Source organism: Protopterus annectens, chromosome 8.part1, assembly GCF_019279795.1.
Source record: "Protopterus annectens isolate FY-2018-M chromosome 8.part1, PAN1.0, whole genome shotgun sequence".
Lineage (NCBI taxonomy): Eukaryota > Metazoa > Chordata > Ceratodontiformes > Protopteridae > Protopterus > Protopterus annectens.
Window position 1 is genome coordinate 407,131,795 of NC_056742.1, and position 23,671 is coordinate 407,155,465.

The following is a 23,671-nucleotide window of genomic DNA, read 5'->3' on the forward strand; positions in this document are numbered from 1 at the left end:
GATGCCTCCACTGGTCCACTAGTTGCAGTTCAGACTATCCTGTAGGGCTGCCTATGAGTGTAGGGGTTCTGAATAGTTTGCCATGGCTTGAAGAGTCATCACATGGATTGAGTTTTTGCTGTTGTCATGAATGGTAATTTCTTAGTGCTTTTAAGCCCTCCATTAGAAAGGGTTCTTTTCAGAGGCAAAGCTATCTCTTCTTACTATGGAGAGAGTCTCAGACTCTACTCCTCATATGGGTTATAGAGACTGTCCCGCTTTTTAAAAAATGCTCAAGGGTTCTACTCATTCCTTTTGGTTACATAGGAGGTCAGAAGGCTTTTGACCTGTCTTGGACCTCGGTGACTTCATGATCTTTCAGTACATCATGTTTCAGACAGGGCTGTTAGGGCTTATTTCTGTTCTGTTGCAGGGGATCTAGATGGGAATGCTGTGCACTATGGATAGTTTTGTAACTACTCCATGGAAAAGTCCTTCAGTTCCCCTTAGGTGGGATAGTTGCCCAGAGTGCATCTGTTTGATCTTCACCAAAGTACTGATTGCTGTAGAAGAAGCTTTGCAGGAGAAGGAACCTGATGTGTTACTTTACCTCAGTGAATGTCTCCTTGCAGTTCTTTTGAGGGACTCTCTGGTGGCATCCTTGTGGTGAATGCTGCCATGGTTGCAGTTTCTGGGGATAACCATTAACAGGGAGCATTCCTTTTTGATCCTATTTCAAACGATTGTTTTTATCAGCATGGAAATGGACACTCTCCTTTACTAATTTTTCTCTAGTGCTGTGAGAGTGCATTAAAGTTACAGGGCTTGACTGTCCTGCATCATTTGGGTGTTACTGCTGACACTGCTTGTGGCTTCACACAGTCACTTACATGCTTGAGGGTGCACTGCAACTGTGGAAGACCCTGGAAACGGTGCCCATTTAGCTTGATGCAATTATTATCTTAGCCACCAAGGAGAGGAAAGGAGAGACATTAATGGCAACAATGGGGGAATATATAGAGACTCTTGGATCCAACCCAGTTTGGTCAGCCGTGCAGATTTGGCTTTTAAACCTGGCTGACTTTTTCAAAAAGTCACCAAAACCATTGACCTAGAACCAGGCAGTATATGGTCACCTCGATAACCATACCACTCTATCTCGATGACTGCCCACTCTGGTATCATTGAAAAACTCATCAGCTTAAAATAGCAACCCATGCTCACACAATGGTGGATGCTCTTGGCTGGAGTGACAGGGAGAGGATCAGCAGAGTTGCTGCATGTCAGACTGAAAGAAAGCCTGTGGATGGTGGTGTCTTGTTTTGCTCAGTCCTGGGCCCGCTCTCTTGTTTGCATCTACTTCTGTGCTGCTTTGGACTATGAGGTGTTAGTGGCTGCAGAGCTACCACATGCTCATGGATCTTTTTCTGACCCTAGACTGGTGGACAGTCCCCTGTAACATAAAAGTAGATTTCTCCCAATTACACCCAAACCTTTGACAGGTCCTAAATTAGGGTGCTTTGTTGGCAAGGTGAGGAGGTCATCTCAGCTTTTGTTATCAGTAGTTCATATCCTGAATGAAGTGAATGAACTAGCGTAACTCTGAGATGTTTGGTTTAGATCGGTACTCCTGAGACTGAGCTGTTTACACACAGGATTCTCTGCTGTATACTGCACGGTGGGTCAGGGGGTTTGTCTAGTAGTGGACACATTCTTCATCTAAGTGACGGGAAAGATTCCTGTTAAATTTACTATATTGCCCCTGATTTTATGTTTCATTGTAGAATTTGGGGAGGAAAGATTGAGACTCACCCTTGTTGCTCTTTAATGTCAGCGATGGTAACTCTGTCAGTGTTGAAAATCCTCCCTCTATAAGCCAGAGAAATCTCCTCCTGGTTAGGGTGACAGCTGGCTCCACCTTAAAGCCCATTTTGCTGTAGATCATTGTTTCTACCAGATATCCCAGCCTCAGTGTCAAAAGATGAGTAAAAGTCACCAGGAATGTTTTTACAAAGTTAGAGATTATCTGTTTAGGCAGTTATTCTCTGTCTTCCCTTTTGGTCAGTGTACATTTAATACTGTAAGATTTGGCTTTACCTCATAGTCAGGGTGCCTTTATTAGCTCCTTCTCACCCCCCTAAACTTGTGGATGGCAGGGTTGGACAAACACCTTCTTAACTGTGTTATGCATCTCTGTCATTCTTTGAAGAAACACTGTCCTTTGTGGGACTTGAACTTCATTATTGACAGTCTTTGGCTATCCCTTGTTTTCAGCTTGCTGACTTGGTGGCTTTGAATTGTGTTGCATATGAAATATTTTCTTGGTGGACATCACCTTTCTTGCAGGTTTTCAGAGTTTCAGGCCTTCAGTCATGCTGAACCACATGATGTGGCCTTTCACTAGGACAAAGAATCACTTTGGTTTGAGGTTTTTTCCTTTCAAAACCAATTGTGCTTTAAACTAATCCATTCTTTTTTCTTCATAGTAGCAGAAACTGAAGAAGAGGGAAATCTTAATTCACACCCTGGCCTTACAGTGACAGCTGATGCAGTAGCTAATGTGAGTTTTTGAATTTAGGAAGACAGAACAACTTATCTTTCACTGGTGGGAGTGAAGGGCGGACAGTTACAAACCTCCATGTGGGATACAAATTGTGTCATGTTTTGCTGCAACACACTGGAAAGTGCTGTTGTCAGAGCCCACTCCACCTTAGGTGTGGCATGGCTACTTCCAGTGCCTGCTTCAGAGATGTGGCTGTTTGGACATTTGTGCTTTGGTCACTTGATCATCTAGTCAAAACTTCATCAAGAATTATAGCTAAAACTGTGTTTCCAAGAACTTGGCCTTCTTTGATAACTGCTGTGTACTTCAGGGGTCTGCTTTCTGTGATTTTTCATCTTGGCTACCTCCTGGCTTCTGGCATTTGAATGTTTATACTGTTTGGGATTTATTTCAGTGGTTTACTCTCTAAGGAAAGATTACAGGTGATATTGTTTAGCTGATATGTAGTGAAACCATTCCTAATAGTTCCAAAGTACCTTCTGTCTGTTTCCCCTTGTGCTTGTATGACTCCTAGTGTCTTCTGGGTGTTGTTGCCCTTCTTTCTTATCCAGGCAGGTATGTATTTATATAGTTCTGAAAATGGTGTAGGCACCTTATCTTAATTGTTCTTATCTTGATTTACAGGAAGTATGCTTGCTTAGTGGTTTGCTTACACTGGTAGGATTGGGTTGGGCACTTTTTCCATGTGATATGTGATATCATAGAGTGCGTGCCAATAGTTCTGCAGCTTGTGAGGAAAATGCAGAATCTAGAAAGGAAGAGATAATAAACCCAGCTGTACTACCACGAGAAATGGGTGCTCTTTTAGATTAACTGTTAAGGTAAGAACATAACAGTTATTTCTGTGTATGGTCAGTGTCCTTTTATTGTATTCATTTCATATCAAATAGTAAAGACACTGAATATTCTCTGTGGCATAAGTTACTTTGAGACTTCTTGAAGAGTGTTCCATTTTAATGTTTATACTAAGAAGATGAAATAGTTCTGTTAGAATGTCATTGTAAGATTACAAAAATGCAGTAAAAACTACCACCCTATTAACCTGATGAGCCTGGTTTGCAAGGCCATGGAATGTATCATCATGGAACTCATAAACAAAGACATTGGTAACCTCCAAACTCTGGACCCCACCCAGTTGTTCGGATCATGGAACTCATAAACAAAGACATTGGTAACCTCCAAACTCTGGACCCCACCCAGTTGTTCGGGTTTGTGAAGGGCAGATCAAGCCTACTGAACTTGATTGACTTCTTCACCAAAGCTGTAGACGAGGGTAAGGCAGTTCACACAGCCTATCTTGACCTCGCCAAGGCTTTCAACACTATTCTCCATTCTAGAATCCTAGATAAACTCAATAAACTGGGTATAAATCCATACATCGCAGGATGGGTTGCCAACTGGCTCACTGACGGAACTCGCACTGTAAAAGTTGCAGACTCCAAATCTGACTTCAAATCTGTGACAAGTGGAGTACCACAGGGTTCAGTCTTCGGTCCTCTCCTGTTCGGTGTCTACTACTTAGAAGTACAGGCTGACACAGAAGGCCTCTGGTGGGCGAAATTCGCAGATGACTGCAAATTAGGTGCCATAGCTGAGTCACCGAACGACGTGGACATCCTACAGAAGGGCCTCATTGAGACTGAGGCCTGGTGTCAGAGCCACGGCCTCAAGCTCAATGCCAAAAAGTGCATTGTCATCCCCTTTGGTAAAAACTCTGTACCCATGAACTACCACATAGGCGGCAGTCCACTTAACACCGAAGGTGTGGTAAGAGACCTTGGGACTCAGGTGGACAGTAGTCTCTCCTTTGACAATCACATTGCCACAGTAGTCAGGAAATCCTTCTATGCGACACACCTGATCATGAAAGGGTTCTCATCCTGGAGAAAAGAAGTCATTGTTCCCCTCTACTCGGCTCTCATTAGACCCATTATTGTATTGAGTACAACGCCCCCTTTTGGAATGTACCTCACAAGACATCTGTAACAGCTAGAAAGGCCACAAAAATACCTCACAAAGAGGATTACGGGACTCAAATAGATGCCCTACGCTGACCATCTCAAAAAACTTCAGCTGTACTCCATAGCATATCGCCTACTCCGAGGTGACCTCTGCCTAACATACAAAGCTATGTCAAACCCAGAGCTGTTGGACATGCTACACCTAAAGAAATCCCAATCCCTCCGAGCTACACGCTTCAGGGACCTAAAACTTGTCACCACAATAAACAGAACATGCTGGAGGGATAGATTCCTGTCCCAGAGACTTCCCATACTCTGGAACAAGCTACCTGTCTGTGTAAAGCAGAGTTCCTCATTAGCACTCTTCAATAAAAATCTTGATGAGTGGATGGGAAATAGGAAATTCACCCTCGGGATCACTTCTGTGGCTCTGCTCGACAGGGGCACAGGAAAAAAACTTTCTTGGGTGGTGAAAGCCAGGGAACCTTGTTGGCTATGCTTACACACATGCCCTTGGGTTGATAGCCTAGTACCTACCTATGAACCTATAAAACTCCTTGCTAAGCATCTGAAACCTTAAAACGCTTTCCCATCTCCAGTTTGAGGGAGCTTTGAAAAGTGTTTCCTGTCAGTCCATGATAATTAAGTCAAGTGGCTGGAGATTTGTTTAAAAATTTTCCCTTGAACTCTGAAAGTATCTTCAAACACTTGCTGTTGCAAGCTCTGGTTTTGCATCACTGTCAAAATCAGTTGCCTTCTAAACCAGTTTAAACCAGTGCAGTAGCCATTTCTGGAAATGGATTACAATTGCCAATTATGTGTAATTTACTTCTTTATGATATCAGCAGATATACTATTTGGTGAAAATACTTTGCCTAAGTGAATGTATGGATAGTTACTCATTCATAAAATTTTGATGTATTAAGTGATCTGCATTTTATCTGCACATTTGTTTTTTGATAACTTGGGACATTCAGATGACTCTCACCACATTATTCACTTCATGTTTCATTTTGAATCCTAAGTAACATATTTATTCTGCAAAGTGGGGCTAGTGGTTTGGATTCTTTGAAGAGATGACTGTAAAGAAAGATGCAGTGGATTTTGCTTCTTTTCTGAGGGCTCTAATTTGTTACGTTTTTGTTTCACTAGTGAAAGCAGCAGTACCGCTGTGTCGGTGTTCAATAAGGAGAACCTTCTGCACATTTTGCTGCGTTGTTTACAGAAGTTCCCTACGCACAAAGAGCTGTCTGTTTCAGCAGGTGAGTTTGCTGCAGGCACAGCACTAACATTTTAGGAACATTTAATCTTTGCCCTCACTGACTTTTGGCTGTATCTGACACCTTGTTTGCTTCCCATATGTAGTGGCACTATCCTGTAGATATATCTTATGTGAGACCATGTCTGGAGAGAAAATGTTTTTTGTCACATTTCCTTTTATTAAACCTTGTGTGTACAGAAAAAGCAACTGGTTCATCGACTAGCTGAAGTATATAAAGAAAATTTTATATCTGCTCATGCCTCATTGTTCAGGGTTTATATTACGTGATCGAATGGTCAAATTGTTTAACACGTAATAGTTGACCCGTAATAATCGAACTGCTACAATGTCGAACGGTTCAGTGGAGATCTCTGTACAGTACAGAAATGGACGTTTTCCATTGTCTGCACTGTAATGCCATCTCAGAGTTGGTATATTTAAGTAGAGGGGAGGTGGGGTGCAGGGGGGCTTGCCCCTCTGCGTAGAGCATTTAAATGGTTTGTTTGGGTGTTTTTTTTTATTTTATTTTCCGTTCGACATGGCGGTTCGATTATTATGAGTTGACTATTTGACCATTCGATCACGTAATATAGACCTATTGTTCACTGCAGAAGGATTATATAATGCCTTACTTTTGTTTTTCTGGATCTTAAAATACAAATCTGTGGCTTAATTCCCTGTAGAAACCAAATATTCTCATGTAGTGCACCGACACCGGTATGAGCATTTTTCAGGTATTCTTGTTTTCGAATTTTGCAAATCATCCACTCACCTGAAGAACATTTTTATTGCACAAATAGAAATTCAGCTTTTAGTGGCTCTTTTTGTAAAGAAATCTGTCTTTAATATTTCTGAAAATTATCAGGGTATAAATTGATCATTAGTTTTGACTGTCAAAGATCTTATGATCATGTTTGTTCTTTTTATTCTCTTATTACAGTTTTAGTAAATGTCAACACTTTGGGGACATTCAAACAAGCAGCATATTTTATATACAAAAACTTTGCACTGTTTTCTTAGTGAGAAAAGGCAGATGCCCTTCCATACTACTGTTGCAGTATTCTGTATCTAAGGGATCTCCTGCCAAGGATAGCCCAACGTCCAGCCAGTACACCAAAGCCTTTTAGATGTTCTTCGTGTTTCACTGTTGTAGTCAGCATTTGTGGGTTATCCCTGTTGGGTAGCCCTCAGCGGCCCGAATACCAGAGTAAAGAATTTCCCTCCTGCGTCGGCTACAGGTCGCGTGAGACTGATGTCAGGTTGTCAGGGCTATAAAGCGAGGCAGCCGATGCCATTACATCAGTCTTTCTTGCCATGGAGCCCGAAGCAGAAGCAGTTTGCGAGTGCATCGGTCAGCCATTGCCATAGTGAGGGAGAAAACTACTAAAGCTAAGTGCCACGTTGGGGATTCTTTTCTTGCACTTAACCGATGTCCGAGAAAGTAAATAACTGTCTCTGCTGTGGAAAACAAATACCACACCAAGACTTTCATAATCTGTGTGTAACTTATTTAGACCCAGTCCACAATGCCCCAGGGTGTCAGTTCTGTGCCTTATTTAACGCTAGGACCATCTGTAAAAGAGCTGATTTTGTAGCTAGGCATTTCAGGGAGAGTAGTTACCAACGCGAAGTGGCATCTGTCGATCAGTCTACTGTGGAAATTCTTAAAAAGAGAAAAGGAAAGAGACCGAGAAAAGGAAAGAGACCACAGAAGGTTAGGCCCACAGATGACTCAAACCTGAAGTCAGCCAGCTTACAGTCCACTAGCACGGCGAACTCAGTGAGGCGCATGCGCAGCCACTGATGACAACTGTAGAGCCATCACAGGCCTCTACTGAGACCCTTTTTGGAGTCCAGTACGCCGCTGGATCAGGCTTTTCCTTCCGAATTGTCAGTTGCCAGTCCCATGGTTGGGTCTGGAGCCGCTTTGCAGGCACCGGCTTCCGAGGAGGCCTTTCGGATGACCGATGCCAGACAAAAACTGACGGCCACGCCACCAGTCATAATCAAATCTAAGCCCATTGAATCACTGAGGCCTAAGAACAAGGCCACTCCTAGGAAAATTCCTTCCTCTGTGCTCAGTCACCAACTACCTACAACCCAACCTACTCAGTTTCAGCTGTTACTTAGGATGGCTGAAGATTTAATCTCTGTCATCAGGCATAAACAGTCTGCTCAAGCTACCCCAGCCAAAAGAAAAAGGGACCTTTCTCCAGAGGTGCTTTCAGAGCCTGAGTCAGAGAACTCTGAATTTCTGGGTTCTGGCACTGAACAACAGCCCCTGGCAGCCCTTGAGGATTCAGATGCTGAGGAAGCTATTCCTTCTGCATCCCCTCCTGAGGACCTCTCATTTGGGGAGACTTTAAATTCCCTCAGAGAGCATTTCCATTGGGAGGTTCAGGACTACCCCCAATCAAAGAAGAGATTGAGAGAGTTCCTGGACTTACCACAACACAAACCCTTAGCCATTCCTCCCAATCTGGATGTGGTGGAGGATGTCTTCCTGGAGTCTGGTCTCACCCCTGATGCCCTGCCCCATGCACCCAGAAACCCTGATAGATATTACAGGGTGCCTAATACCCATAAGTAATTGTTCAAGAACCCTGCAGCTGACCCATAGGTCATTACTCAGGGACCCAAAGGGGCTAGGGCCAGTTCCTCCAAAAATACAATACCCTCTGACAAAGAGAGCAGAGCCTTGAACCGATGGGGCAAAAAGGAAAACACTTTGACTACCCTAGCCATTAGAGCTCTCAGTTGTAAATTCCAAATGCTTAAATGTCAACAGAATACACTAGAGTTATTAAAGCAGAACATTTTCACCTTACCAGAGAGTTCTACTACCAGAGAACTGGAGATCTGATTCACTTCATCTCTCAAGTGGCTAAGCATGCCCTGCATTGCGGATTTGATGCTTTAGAAGCCTCTAGCAGGGCTGCAGTTTCTGGATCAGCCATTAGAAGGGATGCATGGTTGAGAGCAACCTCTGCCTGACCAGGTTAAATCAAAACTTCTGGACACCCCCTTGGATAGGGAACAGTTCTTCGGCCATAAGGCAGAGGAAGTGATTAAGAAAATGGAAGATAAGGCCAGGTCAAAGACTTCCTGCAGGTACAACCCCCCCCCCCCCAGATTCAGCAGGGGCTTTCCTACCAAGCAGTGTTTTTTCCTGCCCAAGAAAAAGCTGTGCAAAGGAAAGGACGCAGAGATAGGCTGTCCAGGCAACAGCAGCAAAGCCAGCAGAGGGCTAGAAAGTGGGCTTCTACTACACTTAGACAAGGGAGTTATAAGTCTGCTCCCTACCCTAAAGACTCACGACTCCCCCTCTCCCCTCTGCCCCCCCCCACAGGCTAGGAGGAAGGCTTTCCCTATTCTTAAGTAAGTGGCAAACCATCAGAACAGATCAGTGGGTCATAAACATCATTTCCCAAGGGTACAAATTCACTTTCATAGAGAACCCCAGATGATCAGGGTTTCCAGACATACTAGCAAATCAGAGGACAGAGGTCATCTGCCAGATTCAAAAAAGTCTGTACTCAAGGAGCAGTGGAGCCAGTACCAGAAGAACAGTGGAAAAGGTTTTTACTCAAGGTTGTTCCTAGTACCCAGAAAAGAGGGCTCCTGGTGACCTATTCTAGACCTAGCCACATTCAATCTGTACCTCCTAGTGCCAAAATTCAAAGTGCTAACCCTTGAAAAACTCTTGCCAATGTTGGCACCAAATGCTTGGCTAGTGACCCGAGATCTGAAAGATGCCTGCCTCCATATCCCCATAAGGGAGTCCTGCAGGAGTTTCCTACGCTTCAGAGCAGGCTTGGAACAGTTTCAGTTCTCTGCTCTGCCCTTTGGCTTATCTAATCCACCCAGAGTCTTCACCAAGTGCCTGGTTCCTGTCATTGCCTTTTGCAGACAACAAATCATACAGATTTACCCCCATCTGGATGACTGTCTCATCCAGGCAGACACGAAGGAGAAACTCTTGCAGGATCTTATCTTTGTCCAAACCCTCCTAACCTCTCTGGGATTTACCATCAACAGGGAAAAATCCCAATGTCAGCCCACAAGACAGATAACATTCTTAGGCATTCTCCTGGACACATCTACCCAAATAGCCTTCCTCTCTCCAGAGAAGCAGAGCTTTCTTTCCCTCTGTTTTTCTCAGCTAGCTTGCAGGACCCACCTCACAGCAAGGAAGTTCCTGCAAGCACTCTGGTACATGGCATCCTGCATCTTGTTGGTTCCTTTGGGCAGACTCCACATGAGAAAACTACAGTGGTACCTCAGAAACCTATGGTACCAACACTCACAGTCACTGGAGCACCAAGCTATCTCTGATTCCCTGCTTTAAGGAAAGAACTTTTATTGTGGGCAGAAGTCTGTATCCTGAACAGTGGTCTACCCTTTATCACCCTTTCCTAAGGCCAGACCATCACCATGATGCCTCAGACACAGCCTGGGGGGCTCACTTAAGGAAACGTGCACTCAGGGCACCTGGGATCAGGGAGATCTAACCCCCCTATACCAACCTGAAGGAAATGCTGGTGGTGCACAGGGCTATAATAGCTTTCAAGGTCAACCGTAGACCAGGAGTGCTCTTGATCAAAACAGACAACACCACGGTCATGTGATACATCAACAAACATGGGGGAACATACTCCTACCCCCCTTTGTTGCATAGCTATGCTTATCTGGCAGACAGCCTCAATGATGGCTCTACATCTGATAGCCCAGTACATTCCAGGGGAACACAGCACCCTGGCAGACCACCTCAGAAGAAGTGTCCTGAACCCTCACGAGTGGCAGCTACACAAGGAGAACCTTCCTCAGCATCGTGCACCTGTGGGGGGGCACCAGAGGTAGACCTCTTTGCAACAATAGAAAACAGCTGACCAGGTTCTGCTCCAGGGAGTTCCACCCACGAGCTTGGAAGGTGGACGTTCTCTCCTTTCACTGGGGCAACCTGTTTGTGTACACCTTCCCTCCCTTGCCACTGATTCCCAGGGTCCTTTTAAAGATCAGAGAGGAAGGGCCAAGGGCTATCCTCATTGCCCCAAACTGGCCCAGGCAGCACTCGTACCCCTTACTTCTCAGCCTGACCAAGGAGCTACCTATTAGTCTGCCTCTCACAGAAAAGCTGCTAACCCAAGAAAAAGGGTCACTACTGCATCCAAATCTTCAAACACTCAGCCTATCTGCATGGCTTATACCCCAGAGGCAGATATCAGGCCACTTTTGAGCAAGTAGGTTCTGGATATCATGAAGGAGGTCAGGAGGCCTAGCACTCGGAACTCCTATTCCACAAAATGGAAAAGATTTACTGCCTGGTACCACAATAAGGGTGATAGCAACACCCATGCTACTCTCACTTTGGCTCTGGACTACCTAGCACATCTCGTGCAAAAGGGATTGTCTTACTCCTCTATCAAAATTCATACCTAAGCTATCTCTGCTCATTCCCCAACAGAGCAACCTATGTTCTCCCATCCCCTGTTAAAATTTTTTAGAGGGGTATCGCACAAAAGCCCACCAAGAAGGCCACCCGCTCCACCATGGGACCTGAACTTTGTTCTGGACAAACTGACTTTACCTCCTTTTGAACGAGGTGCCTCTGGAGAAATGAAGTGCTTCTCTTGGAAGATTGCCTTCCTGCTGGCCATAACCTCAGCCAGGAGGATTTCCAAGGTACAGGCTCTCATGGTCATTGAACCTTTCATTATTTTCCATGCAGACAGGGTGTCTCTCAGAAACAACCCCTTCTTTGTGTTTAAGGTGGTATCTGATGTGGCCCTTAATCAGGCTATCCATCTCCCTGCCTTCTTTCCAAACCCACACAATGGGGGAAAGGATTCTCCATACATTAAATGTGCACAGGCAGCTTAGAGACTATCTAGATAGGACCAAGTCTTTCAGAAAAACTGACCAGCTTCTGGTCAGCTTCACTCTAGGGGCAGAGGGGAAGCTATATCCAAGCAGACCATTTCTAAATGGATATCACACTGCATCCATTTCTGCTACTCCTTTCATGGGAAGATACCTCACAAATCAGTCAGAACCCATTCTAGTTGGGCAGCATCACCTTCCACTGCCTACCAAGGATAGTTTAGAAGCTGCCACCTTGACATCAGTTCACACCTTCACAAAACACTACCAACTGGCTATTTTCTCCAAATCCAGGGCAGGCTTTGCTTCAGCAGTCCTGCAGGGCTTAAAGCAGTGCAAGCCTGGGCACTCTAGTTACCTCCCTCCCTTCCTTCCTTCCTTCCACTCTACTTTTTAGCTTTGGGAATCCTCCCACAAGTGATGGCTGCAACAGTGAAACACGAAGAACATAGTACAGTTTTGTACACTTACCATAAATGTAGATGTTCAAGTGTATTCACTGTTGCAGTCCTGTTTCCCTCCCACCTTCCCCCTCTTTATTTCCTTCATAGCTAATGGCCTACCCCAGTCTGGGCTTCGTCAGGCCTTCTTGGCAAGGCTTGGGGGCAAGAAAAACAGATGTAATGGCGTTGGCCAGCCCTGACGACCTGATGTCTGTCTCAGGTGACCTGCAGCCAATGCAGGATGGAAATCCTTTATTCTGGTATTCGGGCCGGCCGTGGTCTACCTAGCAGGGATAACCCACAAGTGATGACTGCAACAGTGAATACACTAGAACATCTACATTTATGCTAAGTGTACACAACTGTACTTTCTTATAAACACTGTAAGTCATATGTATGCTCTCTCTGCAAGGCATAGGGTATAAAGGTGACGTATTTGCATACACTTAGAACTTCTTTGCCGCCAGTCTGAATGCCATTGTTGAATGTCAGTCTGAACACCCTTCTACTGTGCTGGTTACCAAGCAGTGTTTTTAGGTAAGTTCCTTGTTGGGGGTTCTTCTCTTTCTCTTACTTATTGTGTTCATATCATCCAGAAAAGGAAGATGTCAGTGTGGGAGGCAGATTCCCCATAAAGACTGTCACGACCAGTGTCTCTTCTGTTCGGGTGCTTCCCAAGATCATAGGCAGTGCTATGTCTGTGAGGCCGTGTTTTTTTTTTTTTTTTTTTTTTTAAGCCCAAGACCTTATGTTGTTGTCTCTGTGCCTTGTTCATATACCTAGGGAACCAGCATCTGAAGTTGCTAGGTCAGGGTGCTGTGACAGAATCATCTTATCCCGAGGGCCAGCTGTCTGCCAACAAGGCGGCCAAAAACGTTAGGTCTGATCCAGCTGCTGTCCAGCCTCCCCTGGATGTTCCCCTTTGGCTGGTGAAAGCCCAGATGACCATTTGGTAGTTGCTTCGGATTCCTCGGCCACAACCCCGTTGCAGGCCATCATGGATCCAGCTTCTTGCACATCCTCTGAGGCTTTTCCAATGTCTTTGCTTGACATTGAGGGAGAACCTTAGCTGATTATTTCCAAAGGACTGAGGAGGATTCCTCAAATCTTAGTTTGGGAGGAGATTATCTCAAAAGGGGTCTGACTCTCCGAGAGTGTTTCGAGCAGACGGCCTGCAGAAAACATGGCGTATTTCCCCTGTTGCTAAGGATCCTCAGTGTGAAAGGCAGGATTTCACTCTGGGTTTACTTAATGCTTTGATGGCCTTGAAGCCCCTTCAAGGGGTTTGCCTGCTTCTCCCTGGTCTGCCACTCCACTCAAGAGGCACAGGGAATTGGATTCCTTGGACAAGTACCTGGACTCAGTCAAAAAGTCTTTAGCTTACTTTTCCTAAAGCCCTTCCCCTTTGGACTGTGGTTTGAAGGAGAAGGATTCTATGAGTCCAGATTCCCCCCTGAAAGAACTCTCCTTTGGGGATACCGTTGCCCATATAATGGATTAATTCTAATGTGATTATTATCAGGTCTCTGAGATTCGGAAAAGATATTATGAGCTCCTACAGATGGAGTCTTCTAAGCCATCTGCTGTTCCTCCTGTTCTGGCTGCCCTTCTGGATAGTTTCTCAGCAGAGTCTGTAGCCCCTGACTGTCAGCCCCCTGCACCTAAAAAGCCAGATAGATTCTATAAAGTTCCTGAGGAGTGCAAATTTCTTTACAAATGCCCTTCTGTAGTGTCCATCTCTTCTGATAAGCCTTCCAAATTATTGCCCTCTACCAAACTTTGGTCTTATGATAAGGATATTGGGGTTGTGGAAAGGCTGGGCAAAAAAAAATGTACACTGCTGCCACTTTATTGTCTAGGGCCATCAGCTAGTAAACTTTTATGACCAGGTATGTTCTGGCCGTCCTTTCCGAGGTTTCTAAGTGGTTTCTGACCTTCCTGGTTTTGAGAGGAAGGCTTTGTCTCTTTCCCTGCTGGGCTCTACTTCTCAAGTTGCCTGCCACTCAATCAAATGCAGCTATGATGCAGCTATGATGCAGCTGCTGCCTTTGATTCATATACGAGATGTTATTCTTGGCCTTCATCTTCATGCTTTGCCTGCTGACATTTTAGGTGCTCCTCTGGATAAGAAAAATAATTTTTTGGATATCCTGCATTTGAACTTTTCAAGTCTATTCAGGACAAGGGTTAAAGCCTTACATGAGTTGAAACATATTTTTGTTTGTCCTGTTCTCAAATTTCAGAGAAATTTTCCCTGTAAATCTGCTTTTGTTCGTAGGCAGTGTCACCCTCCTCCCAGGAGCAAGAAGTGTTCAAGGCATATGCCTCCTACTAACTTTACTTAAACTCCTGCCTCCCAGAAACTTCCTTTCCATGATAAGACAAGTTCTGTTTGACAGTTTGTTTCCTTCTGCCCTCAGCCAGGTTCCCTTGATTGTCTTTGTGTTTCACTGTTGCAGTTATTACATTTGGGTTATCTGCTTGCAGTAGCCCTCAGTTGGCCTGATTAACAAAGTCTTGGGTCCTATGTCGGTTGCTTCTTCTGTGACGTCAGGTCGTCAGGGGTATAAAACATGCAGCCGACGTCATTACACCAGTCTTTCTTGCCGTGCGGTGCCCGAAGCAGAAGTAGTTCGCAAGTGCCTGTCAGCCAACTCCTGAAATTTTCGTTTTCAGGTTTCAGAACCGAAGTCTTCAACTAAAAAGTACCACGTTGGGGAAACTTTTTCTTGCTCTAATTGGATGTCAGTAAAAGTACATAATTGCATTTCTTGTGGAAAGCAAATACCTCATAAAGATTTTCATTTGTACTGTATTCCTTGCCTCGGCCCTGACCACGACGTACCTCGCTGTCGGTTTTGTGCCTTATTTAAACCACGAATTATCCGTCGTCGGTATATTTGCGCTTCTAAATATTTTGGTGCTCAGTTCAATTATCCTGATATGTCTTCGGTAAGCCATTCGACTACCGACATTCCGAAAAAACGCAAAGATAAAGACAGAGATAGGCCGCCCAGTTCGCCGGTATTCAGTGAGGCACTTTTACAGTCCCTGATACTCGCTACTTCAGATTCGCAAGCCTCTATTGAGACCCATACGGAGTCCGGTATGCCACGAGATGCTTCAACTGTGGATCCTGTGGATGTCTCTACCTTGGATTGGTCCGGAGCCGCTGTGCAGGCACTGGCTTCTGAGAGTGTATTCAGGCCTACTGACTTGCATATTAATCCAACGCCATCTTCTTCTTCAAGGCCTAAAACTCAAACCATGCCTAGAATACTGACACCCAGACCGCATGGTCAGGCCTCTATGCCTAAAAAACGAATGATAAAAATGACTGAAGATCTTATTACTTTAATCAGGGGAAGCCAACATTCCCCCTCTAAGAGACCTAGGACTGAGTTTGCTTATGATACTTCTGACCAGGATTCTGAAATTTCTGTTTCCTCTGATGACCAGGATTTACCCTTATCTACCTGTGAGGATTCTGATGCTGAGGACTCTATTCCCTCTGCCCCCCCCTCCCCCCCGAGGATTTCTGTTTTGGTGAAACCTTGCATACTCTCAGGGTGCATTTTCATTGGGAAAGTCAGGATTTCTCTGATTCTAAAAAGAGGCTTAGGGATTTCTTACTCCTGCCCCAGCACAAGCATTTAGCTATACCTCCTGTACTGGACTTTGTTGATGATGCCTTTTCGGAATCTAGCATAGGCCTCTGACTCTTTACCTCCTGCTTCCAGAAAACCTGTTAGATATTTACAGGGTTCCTGACTCTCAAGTTCCTTTTCAAAAATCCTACAGTGGATCCTGAAACTGTTTCACAGGGACCCAAGGGCATTACAGCTATCACTGCCAAAAATCCTACCCCCTCCGTTAAAGACACCAGGGTGCTGGATAGATGGGGTAAAAAGGTATACACTTCTGCAACTTTGGCCTTTAGGGCCTTGAATTGCCAGTTTCATATGTTAAAGTATCAGCTGCATATTATTGGATTGCTTAAACAGAAAATTATGTTGTTTCCTGATTGTGCTGAAAATAAGGATTTACAGGATTTAATGCATTCTGCTGAACAAGTTGGGAAACATACATTGCAATGTGGTTTTGATTCACTAGAGGCATCTTGCAGGGCTGCGGTAACTGGGTCTGTACTTAGAAGGCAGGCTTGGCTTAAGGAGCAATCCTTGCCAGATCATGTTAAAGCAAAATTACTGGATGCTAACTTAAATCAGGACCGCCTGTTTGGCAACAGGGCAGAAGTTCTTAAAAAGATGGAGGAAAAAGCTAAATCTATGCAGACTGTTAAAGATTTTTTTACAAGTACAATCTCCAAGATTTAGTAGGCATTGGCCTTCTAAGAATTGGTCCTTTCCTTGCCTCTTCCAGACCTTCTCAGTCCAAACCCGGAACCAGCAGAGCACCCAGGCTTCAGTCCCAGGGGACGCACAGGACTAAGCAGTGGGGGGCCTCCACTTCCAAATCTGGGAGTAATAGAACTCCCCCTATGGTAAACTGTCTCTCTTATTTCTTTTTGAAACTTCCAAGCACTTCTCAACTGACTGCCCCTTTGGGGGGAAAGATTGAAGTTCATGCAAAGAACTGGGGACTTGTTACCCAGGACAAATGGATTTTAAATATAGTGTCCCAAGGATACAGATTTCAGTTCCACACATTACCAACTCCAAGCAGTTGGGCGGATCTACCTCCAAATCAGTGGACAGAGGCCCAAAAGCAAGTACTCTCTCTCTCTCTCTCTTAAGCATAGAGACTATTCATTTGGTACCAGAAGAGGAAAAGGGACAAGGCTTCTACTCAAGATTTTTCCCGGTACCCAGAAAAGACAGTTCATGATGTCCTATCCTGGACTTGCCTACTCTAAACACCTTTTTTTGGTGATTCCAACTTTCAAGATGCTGACTTTTTACCAGTTGCTTCATTTGCTAAGCAAAGATGCCTGATTGGCAACATTAAATTTAAAGGAAGCATACTTGCACATCCCAATCAGGGAATCTTGCAGAAGATACCTATGCTTCAAAGCAGGCTACACGCACTATCAATTCTCTGCACTGCTCTTTGGCTTATCTACTGCGCCCAGGGTATTCACAAAGTGCCTAGCTCCAATCATTGCATTTTACAGGCAAAGAAATATTCAAATATACCAATTCCTGGACGATTGTCTAATTCAGGCAGAAAACCAGGACATACTTTTGAATCATCTGGCTTTTGTATAAAGGGTGCTGACTTGTCTGGGGTATACCATAAACAAAAAGAAATCACACCTGGTACGCTGTCAACAAATTATATTCCTGGGAGCGAGCTTGAAAACAACTTCCCAGATGGCTTTCCTCACGCCAGAGAAACAAATTCACTTGACAACCTACTTCAAACAAGTGGCCACAAAAACCCTGCTATCTGCAAGGCAAATACTACAAGCCTTGAGGGGTTCATGGCCTCCTCCAGTCTTCTAATTCCATATGCAACACTGCATATCAGGAAACTACAATGGTATCTAAAAAGCCTATGGTGTCAGCATTGTCAGGATCTAAAAGCAATGATTCCTATCATTCCTTGTCTACGCCTAGAGTCCCTTTGGTGGGCAGAGGCCTGCCACCAAAACAAGGGACTACCATTCACACTACCCCCTGCCGCCCAAACCCTAAGAACAGATGCATCAGACTATGCATGAGGGGCGCACCTGACAGGGAAGTGCATTCAGGGCAAATGGAACCCAATTCAAATGCACCTTCACATCAATCATAAAGAAATGTTAGCTGTACAGAATGCTCTGACAGCCTTCAAAGACCACATTCTTCCAGGACAATTAATGGTAAAGATGGACAACACCACTGTAATTTGGTACATAAACAAGCAGGGGGGTACACATTCTTACACCCTTTGCAGACTAGCCATGACATTGTGGAACACAGCCTTGAGCTATCAAGTGCATCTACAAGCTCAGTTCCTGCCAGGAAAACTAAATACACTGGCAGACGGACTAAGCAGAAACCTCATGGACCCACACGAGTGCAAACTGGAACCAAGGATTTTCAACATGTTGACAAGCAAATGGGGGATCCCAGATATAGACCTGTTTGCCTCCCTCCAGAACTATCAATTGGAAAAAATTTGCGCAAGGACTCCCCACAGACAAGCTTGGAAGGTGGATGCTCTGTCCTTCAACTGGAAAAACCTATCGGTTTATGCCTTTCCTCCTCTGCTCTCCAAAGTACTACTAAAGATCAAACAAGACAAACCAAGGATGATTTTGATTGCACCAGCCGGACCACACCAACACTGGTACCCCCTCCTGCGCAGTGTGTCACTATTGGCCCCATGGCACCTGCCTCAGACTCCTACCGTGCTGTCTCAGCAGGAGAACCAGATTTCGCACCCTCAGCTTCAAACACTGAACCTAGCAGCCTGGCTAATTACATAAGCTCTCTTTTACCATCCCTCAGTAAACCAGTGATAGGTGTCATTTTAGTGGCAAGGGGGCCTAGTTATCAAAAATCTTATGCTGAAAAATGGAAAAGATTCTGTGCCTTGAACCAATCTCAAGGGATGAGCACAGCAGTGCCCAATTTACCTCAGATTTTACAATACTTAACTGAGATGCTTCACAAGGGCCTCTCTTTTTCCTCAGTAAATATTCATGCCTCAGCCATTTCAGCTCATTATAACACAGAACATCCCCTCTTCTCTCATCCACTGCTCAAGCAGTTCCTCAGAGGGGCCAAAAATTTAAGACCACCCAGGAGAGCTCCAACTCCAGCCTGGGACCTTTAACTTTGTATTGGAGAAACTCACCCTTCCTCCTTTCGAGCCAGCTGCTCCTGCAGATTTAAAATTCCTTTCTTGGAAAACCGCTTCCCTTTTAGCCATCACTTCAGCAAGAAGGGTATTTAAATTACAGGCCCTTATGGCAGTGGAGCCTTTCATCTTTCATGCGGACAGGGTGTCCCTCAGGACCAATCCCTCTTTCAGGCCAAAGGTGATATCCAGTGTGTCCTTTAATCAGTCTATTCATTTGCCAACCTTTCCTAATACACAGAACAAAGGGGAACGGATACTGCACTCCTTAGATGTGCACAGACAACTTAGATTCTACTTGGACAGGTCTAAACCTCAAAGGAAATCTGAACTGCTGGTGGCAATTGCTGCAGGGACTGAGGGGAAGGCTATTTCAAAGCAAAACATTTCCAAATGGATAGGCCATTGCATTAATTTCTGCTATAAGCACTATGGAAAACCTATCCCACATGGGATCAGACCCCACTCAGCCAGGGCTGCATCTACCTCTACAGCCTTTCTCAGAGACGTACCTACCAGGGACATCCTAGAAGCTGCTACCTGGAGTTCTGTATATACTTTCGCCAAGCATTACCGTTTGCCAATTTTCTCTAAATCCAGAGCTGGCTTTGCCACTGCAGTTTTGCAGGGCCTTATAGCTGGTCCTAATGCTGTATAAATTCCTCCTCCCATCCTTAGCTTTGGGAATCTACCCAAATGTAATGACTTGCAACAGTGAAACACGAAGAACATAGTACAGTTGTGTACACTTACCATAAATGTAGATGTTTGAGTGTATTCACTGTTGCAGTCCTGGTTACCCTCCCTCCAGCCCCTGACTTTTTTTGGCTGTACCTCTTCTCTCCTTTTCAATGCTTAAAAGCTTTTTGGTGTATTTGCTTTTTTGTTTGAGGTATAACCTTGTATATTTATAGATTTAATTGCTTCCCATTAGGGGGGCATCTGACATCTGAGGCAAGAAAAACTGATGTAATGATGTCGGCTGCATGTTTTATACCCCGACGACCTGACATCACAGAAGGAGACAACAACTGACGTAGGACCCAAGACTTTTCAGGCTGACTGAGGGCTAATGCAAGCAGATAGCCCAAATGTAATAACTGCAACAGTGAATACACTCGAACATCTATATTTATGGGAAGTGTACACAACTGTACTTTCCTCCATCTGTCCCTGTCCTTTTCAGATTAGCTTTAGATAACTGTAAGACTCTTGGGATCTGCCCATTGTCTATCAGAGATTCTTCATGGTTTGGAAATCCCTTCCTCCCTTTTTTAGGCATTCCTCAACCTCCTTGGGAACAGCTCTCTCATTTCCCAGAGGTTCTTCATTCTCTTTTGGCTCAAGCCATCATTTGGGCAGTGCATCCTGCCCAGATGGGGAAGAGCTTTTACTCCAGGATGTTTCTAGTCCCACAAAAGGAGGGCAGTTTGAGACCATTTCTGGATTTTTCCAAGTTGAACACCTTTCTCAAGATTCCTTCCTTTTGGATGTTACCTCTGCAAATATTATTTACTTTTCTTTTACTCCAGGCCTTTCTGGTCACTCTGGATCTTAAGGACACATAAATTCAGATCTTGCTCCATCCTCTCTTCAGGAAATTGTTTCTCTGTCTGTTCCTTGCATTTTCTGTTTTCTGCTTTCCCCTTTGGCCTCTGCACTGCCCCAAACACCAAATGCCATGCATCTGTGATTGCCTTTTGTGTAGGGTTCAAGGAATTCCAATCTTTCCCTGTCTAGATGTTCTACTTATTCAAGCTTTTTCCGCTAATACCTTGCTACAGGATCTCAAGTTCACTACTTCCCTGTTACAGAGCGTGGGGTTTACCGTAAACGTACAGAAATTGGTTCGGACTCCTTCTCAGGATAATGTTTTCCTTGGTTGCAGGCTGCAGATGGTTCCCATGCTGACTTCCCTGTCTGCCTCAAGGCTCTGTGTGTAATTGCCTTTTCTTCAGTTCTGTCTTCCTCTGGCATCTCTCTTAGGGAATTTCTAAGGGTTCTCAGATTCATAGCTTCTGTCATTCCCATGTACCTTTCACCTGACCATATGAGAAAGCTTTAGTGGAACGTAAGCCAGTGTGACTGCTAGCATTGCCGCTCCCTGCAATTGCTGGGACATTTTCCTTCCCTGTTTCAAGATCAAGCTTCAGTGGTGGATTCATCAACTTTCTCTCAACACAGGACATCCTTTGCAAGCTCCAGTTCTAACTTGAGAGCTCTCTACAGATGCCTCAACAGGGGGTAGGGTGCCACCTGTGCCCCCCCTCTAAGGTTCAGGGTCTGTGTCCTCTTCATCAGAGGTCAGACCATATCAGTATAAAGGAGATGAGAGCTCTGCTTCTGGCTCTTCAGGCTTTTCATTTCCTGTTTCATCCCGGGTTCCTCGAGGTTTTACAGACAATATCACAGTGATGTGGTATGCCAGTAAATAAGGGAGCACATGATCTTATCTTATTTGCAGACTAGTTTTTCAGGTCTGGGATCTAGATGTCCAGTTTCAAGTGAGTCTTCAGGCAGTTTACTTTCCGTTGGAGCATAATCTAGTGGCAGACTCCTTGAGCAGGCCCAGCACACACGCTCACGAATGGATGCTTCACAGAGAAGTGTTTCTGGACATTGTGCATCAGTGGGGTATTCCTCAGATAGATCTTTTTGCTTCGATTCTGAACAGGCAACTTCTTCTCTTCTGTTCCAGAGTCCCAAGTCCTGTGGCTTTGGAAAGTGGACACCCTGTCTTTCCCTTGGAAGAGGATGTTTTTGTATGCCGTCCCTCCCCTTCCTTTGTTACCACGAGTCTTGCACAAGATCAGGCAGGACTCTCCCAGTCTTACTAGTGACTCCCTTTTGGTCCAGGTAGCATTGATTCCCCCTTCTTTCTCACTTCACCAGTGGAAATCACCACAAGTTACCTCAATGGGTGGATCTTCTCACACAAGACAGAGGATCTGTTGTCCATTGGCACTTGTCCACTCTTTATCTGATACTGTGAGTGATGACTTTTTTTCCCTTTCTGGTATCTTTTTTTCTGAGGATGTGCTTCGGGTTCTGCAGGAGGCTAGGAATTCCACTATCAGGAAGTCACACATGTCAAAATGTAAGCAATTTTCTGTCTGGTGTGTCTCTCACCATTAAGATCCCCTCTCTGATGAGGTTCATTTGGTTCTGTCTTATTTCTGTGATCTCCTGCATGCTGGGTTGACATATTCTTTAGTTAAAACTCACCTCTCAGCAGTTTTCTGCTTGTCTGTCCTTTTCTCATCCTCCTCTATCCTCTAGGTTTGAGGTCAAGCTATTTCTTAAAGGCATCCTTCATATTAGGCCTTCCAGGAAGCCTATTCTACCTTCCTGGGACTTCTGGTTTATACTTGAAAATTTGATTTTAGCCTGCTTCTTCAGCTTCCTTAGAACGTTGCACTTGGAAGACTGTTCTTTTGGTTCTTACTTCAGCCAAGTGGGTTTCTGAACTTCAGGCTCTAATTGTCATTCCTTCCTTCCTTAGCTTTCCAGAGAGATGGGGTGACTTTTCGTCCTACTGCTTTTATGTCCAAGGGGCCAGTTAGTTGTTTCAATTAATCTATTCATCTTCCTTTTTTCATTTTCCACAGTCTGTCAGTGAGAAGGTTCTTCACACCTTGGATTTGCATAGATTACTTTGTTATTATTTGGGTAAAACTAAAGTTATTCACTAATCTGAGCAACTTTTTGTTTCCTTTCTTCCCAGGACTTTGGGTCTGGCTGTTTCCAAGAAAACTATCCCCTCCTGGATTTCTAAGGACATTTATTGTTCTTTTTATGGGAAATGTCTTTCGTCTTTGGTGAAGGAGCAGTCTACCAGTGCAGTTGCCTTCTCTGGTGCTTTGTTCAGGGGCTTGTATACCAATTACATCCTTGTGGCTGCTACTTGGTCCTTTGTTCGTTGTTTCTCTAAGCATTACAAATTATTTCCAGGATCAGGGCAGGCTTTACCAGGGCTGCCCTGCATGGGTTTGTAGAGGCTGCTCTGTGCCTTCTTCCTCCCAGGCTCTCTGGAGCTCTTGTACTCTCCCTTAAGTAAAGAGTACTGCAATAGTGATATGGAAGGACATAGTACAGTTGTGTAAAAGCTTGCCATAACAGTAGATCTCTTTCTTTCCACTGTTGCAGTATTAGCTCCCTCTCTCCTGCCCCCTCTGTTCCTGCTATTGTCATTGTATTTTTCTTGTCCTCTTGCTGAGGGGCTCATCATCTTCTTCCTTTATCTCCTGGATGCACATGTTTTTGTTGTCCCTGTTGGCATTCTCTTCCTCTTGGGGCAATTTTTAGTTCTGAGTGTGTGCATCACCTTTACGTCTTACATCTTGTGCAGGAAGCATACGTGTGGCGTATGATGCATATAAAAACTGAAAGCCTTTGGTGTACTGGCTGGATGTTGGGCTGTCCTCTGGAGGAGGTCCTTTAGGTAAAGAATACTGCAGTGTTGAAGAGGATGACATCTACTGTTGTGGTAAGATTTTACATGACTGTACTGGCTTTAGAAAATAGGTCAAAGAAGAAACATGCTGAACTTGCAAAGCTAGAAAAAGTTAAGATATGAGTTTTAAAAATGGGTAGAATATGAAAAATGAATGCTTCATCACCCACTATTTCCTCATCTTCTGCAGAAGCATGCACATGTTTTAGCTGTTCCCATTAGCAAGGGAAATAAGTCTTTTCTTGTGGAGCTGGGAGCTTTGATGAACATCAGTACCTAAACTTAAATTTAAATAATCAGTTGTGTCTATATCAACTAAGGTAC

General features: G+C 44.5%; 1 protein-coding gene across 2 annotated transcripts in view; it reads left to right on the forward strand.

Annotated features, from left to right (window-relative positions):
• HEATR3 (HEAT repeat containing 3) overlaps positions 1-23,671 on the forward strand; it is a 603,471-nt gene that overhangs the window by 182,172 nt on the left and 397,628 nt on the right. For both annotated transcript variants that reach the window (XM_044081978.1, XM_044081979.1), the window contains one exon: positions 5,656-5,765. In XM_044081978.1, coding sequence (XP_043937913.1) covers positions 5,656-5,765 — 110 coding nt within the window. The remainder of the gene's footprint in view (positions 1-5,655; positions 5,766-23,671) is intronic.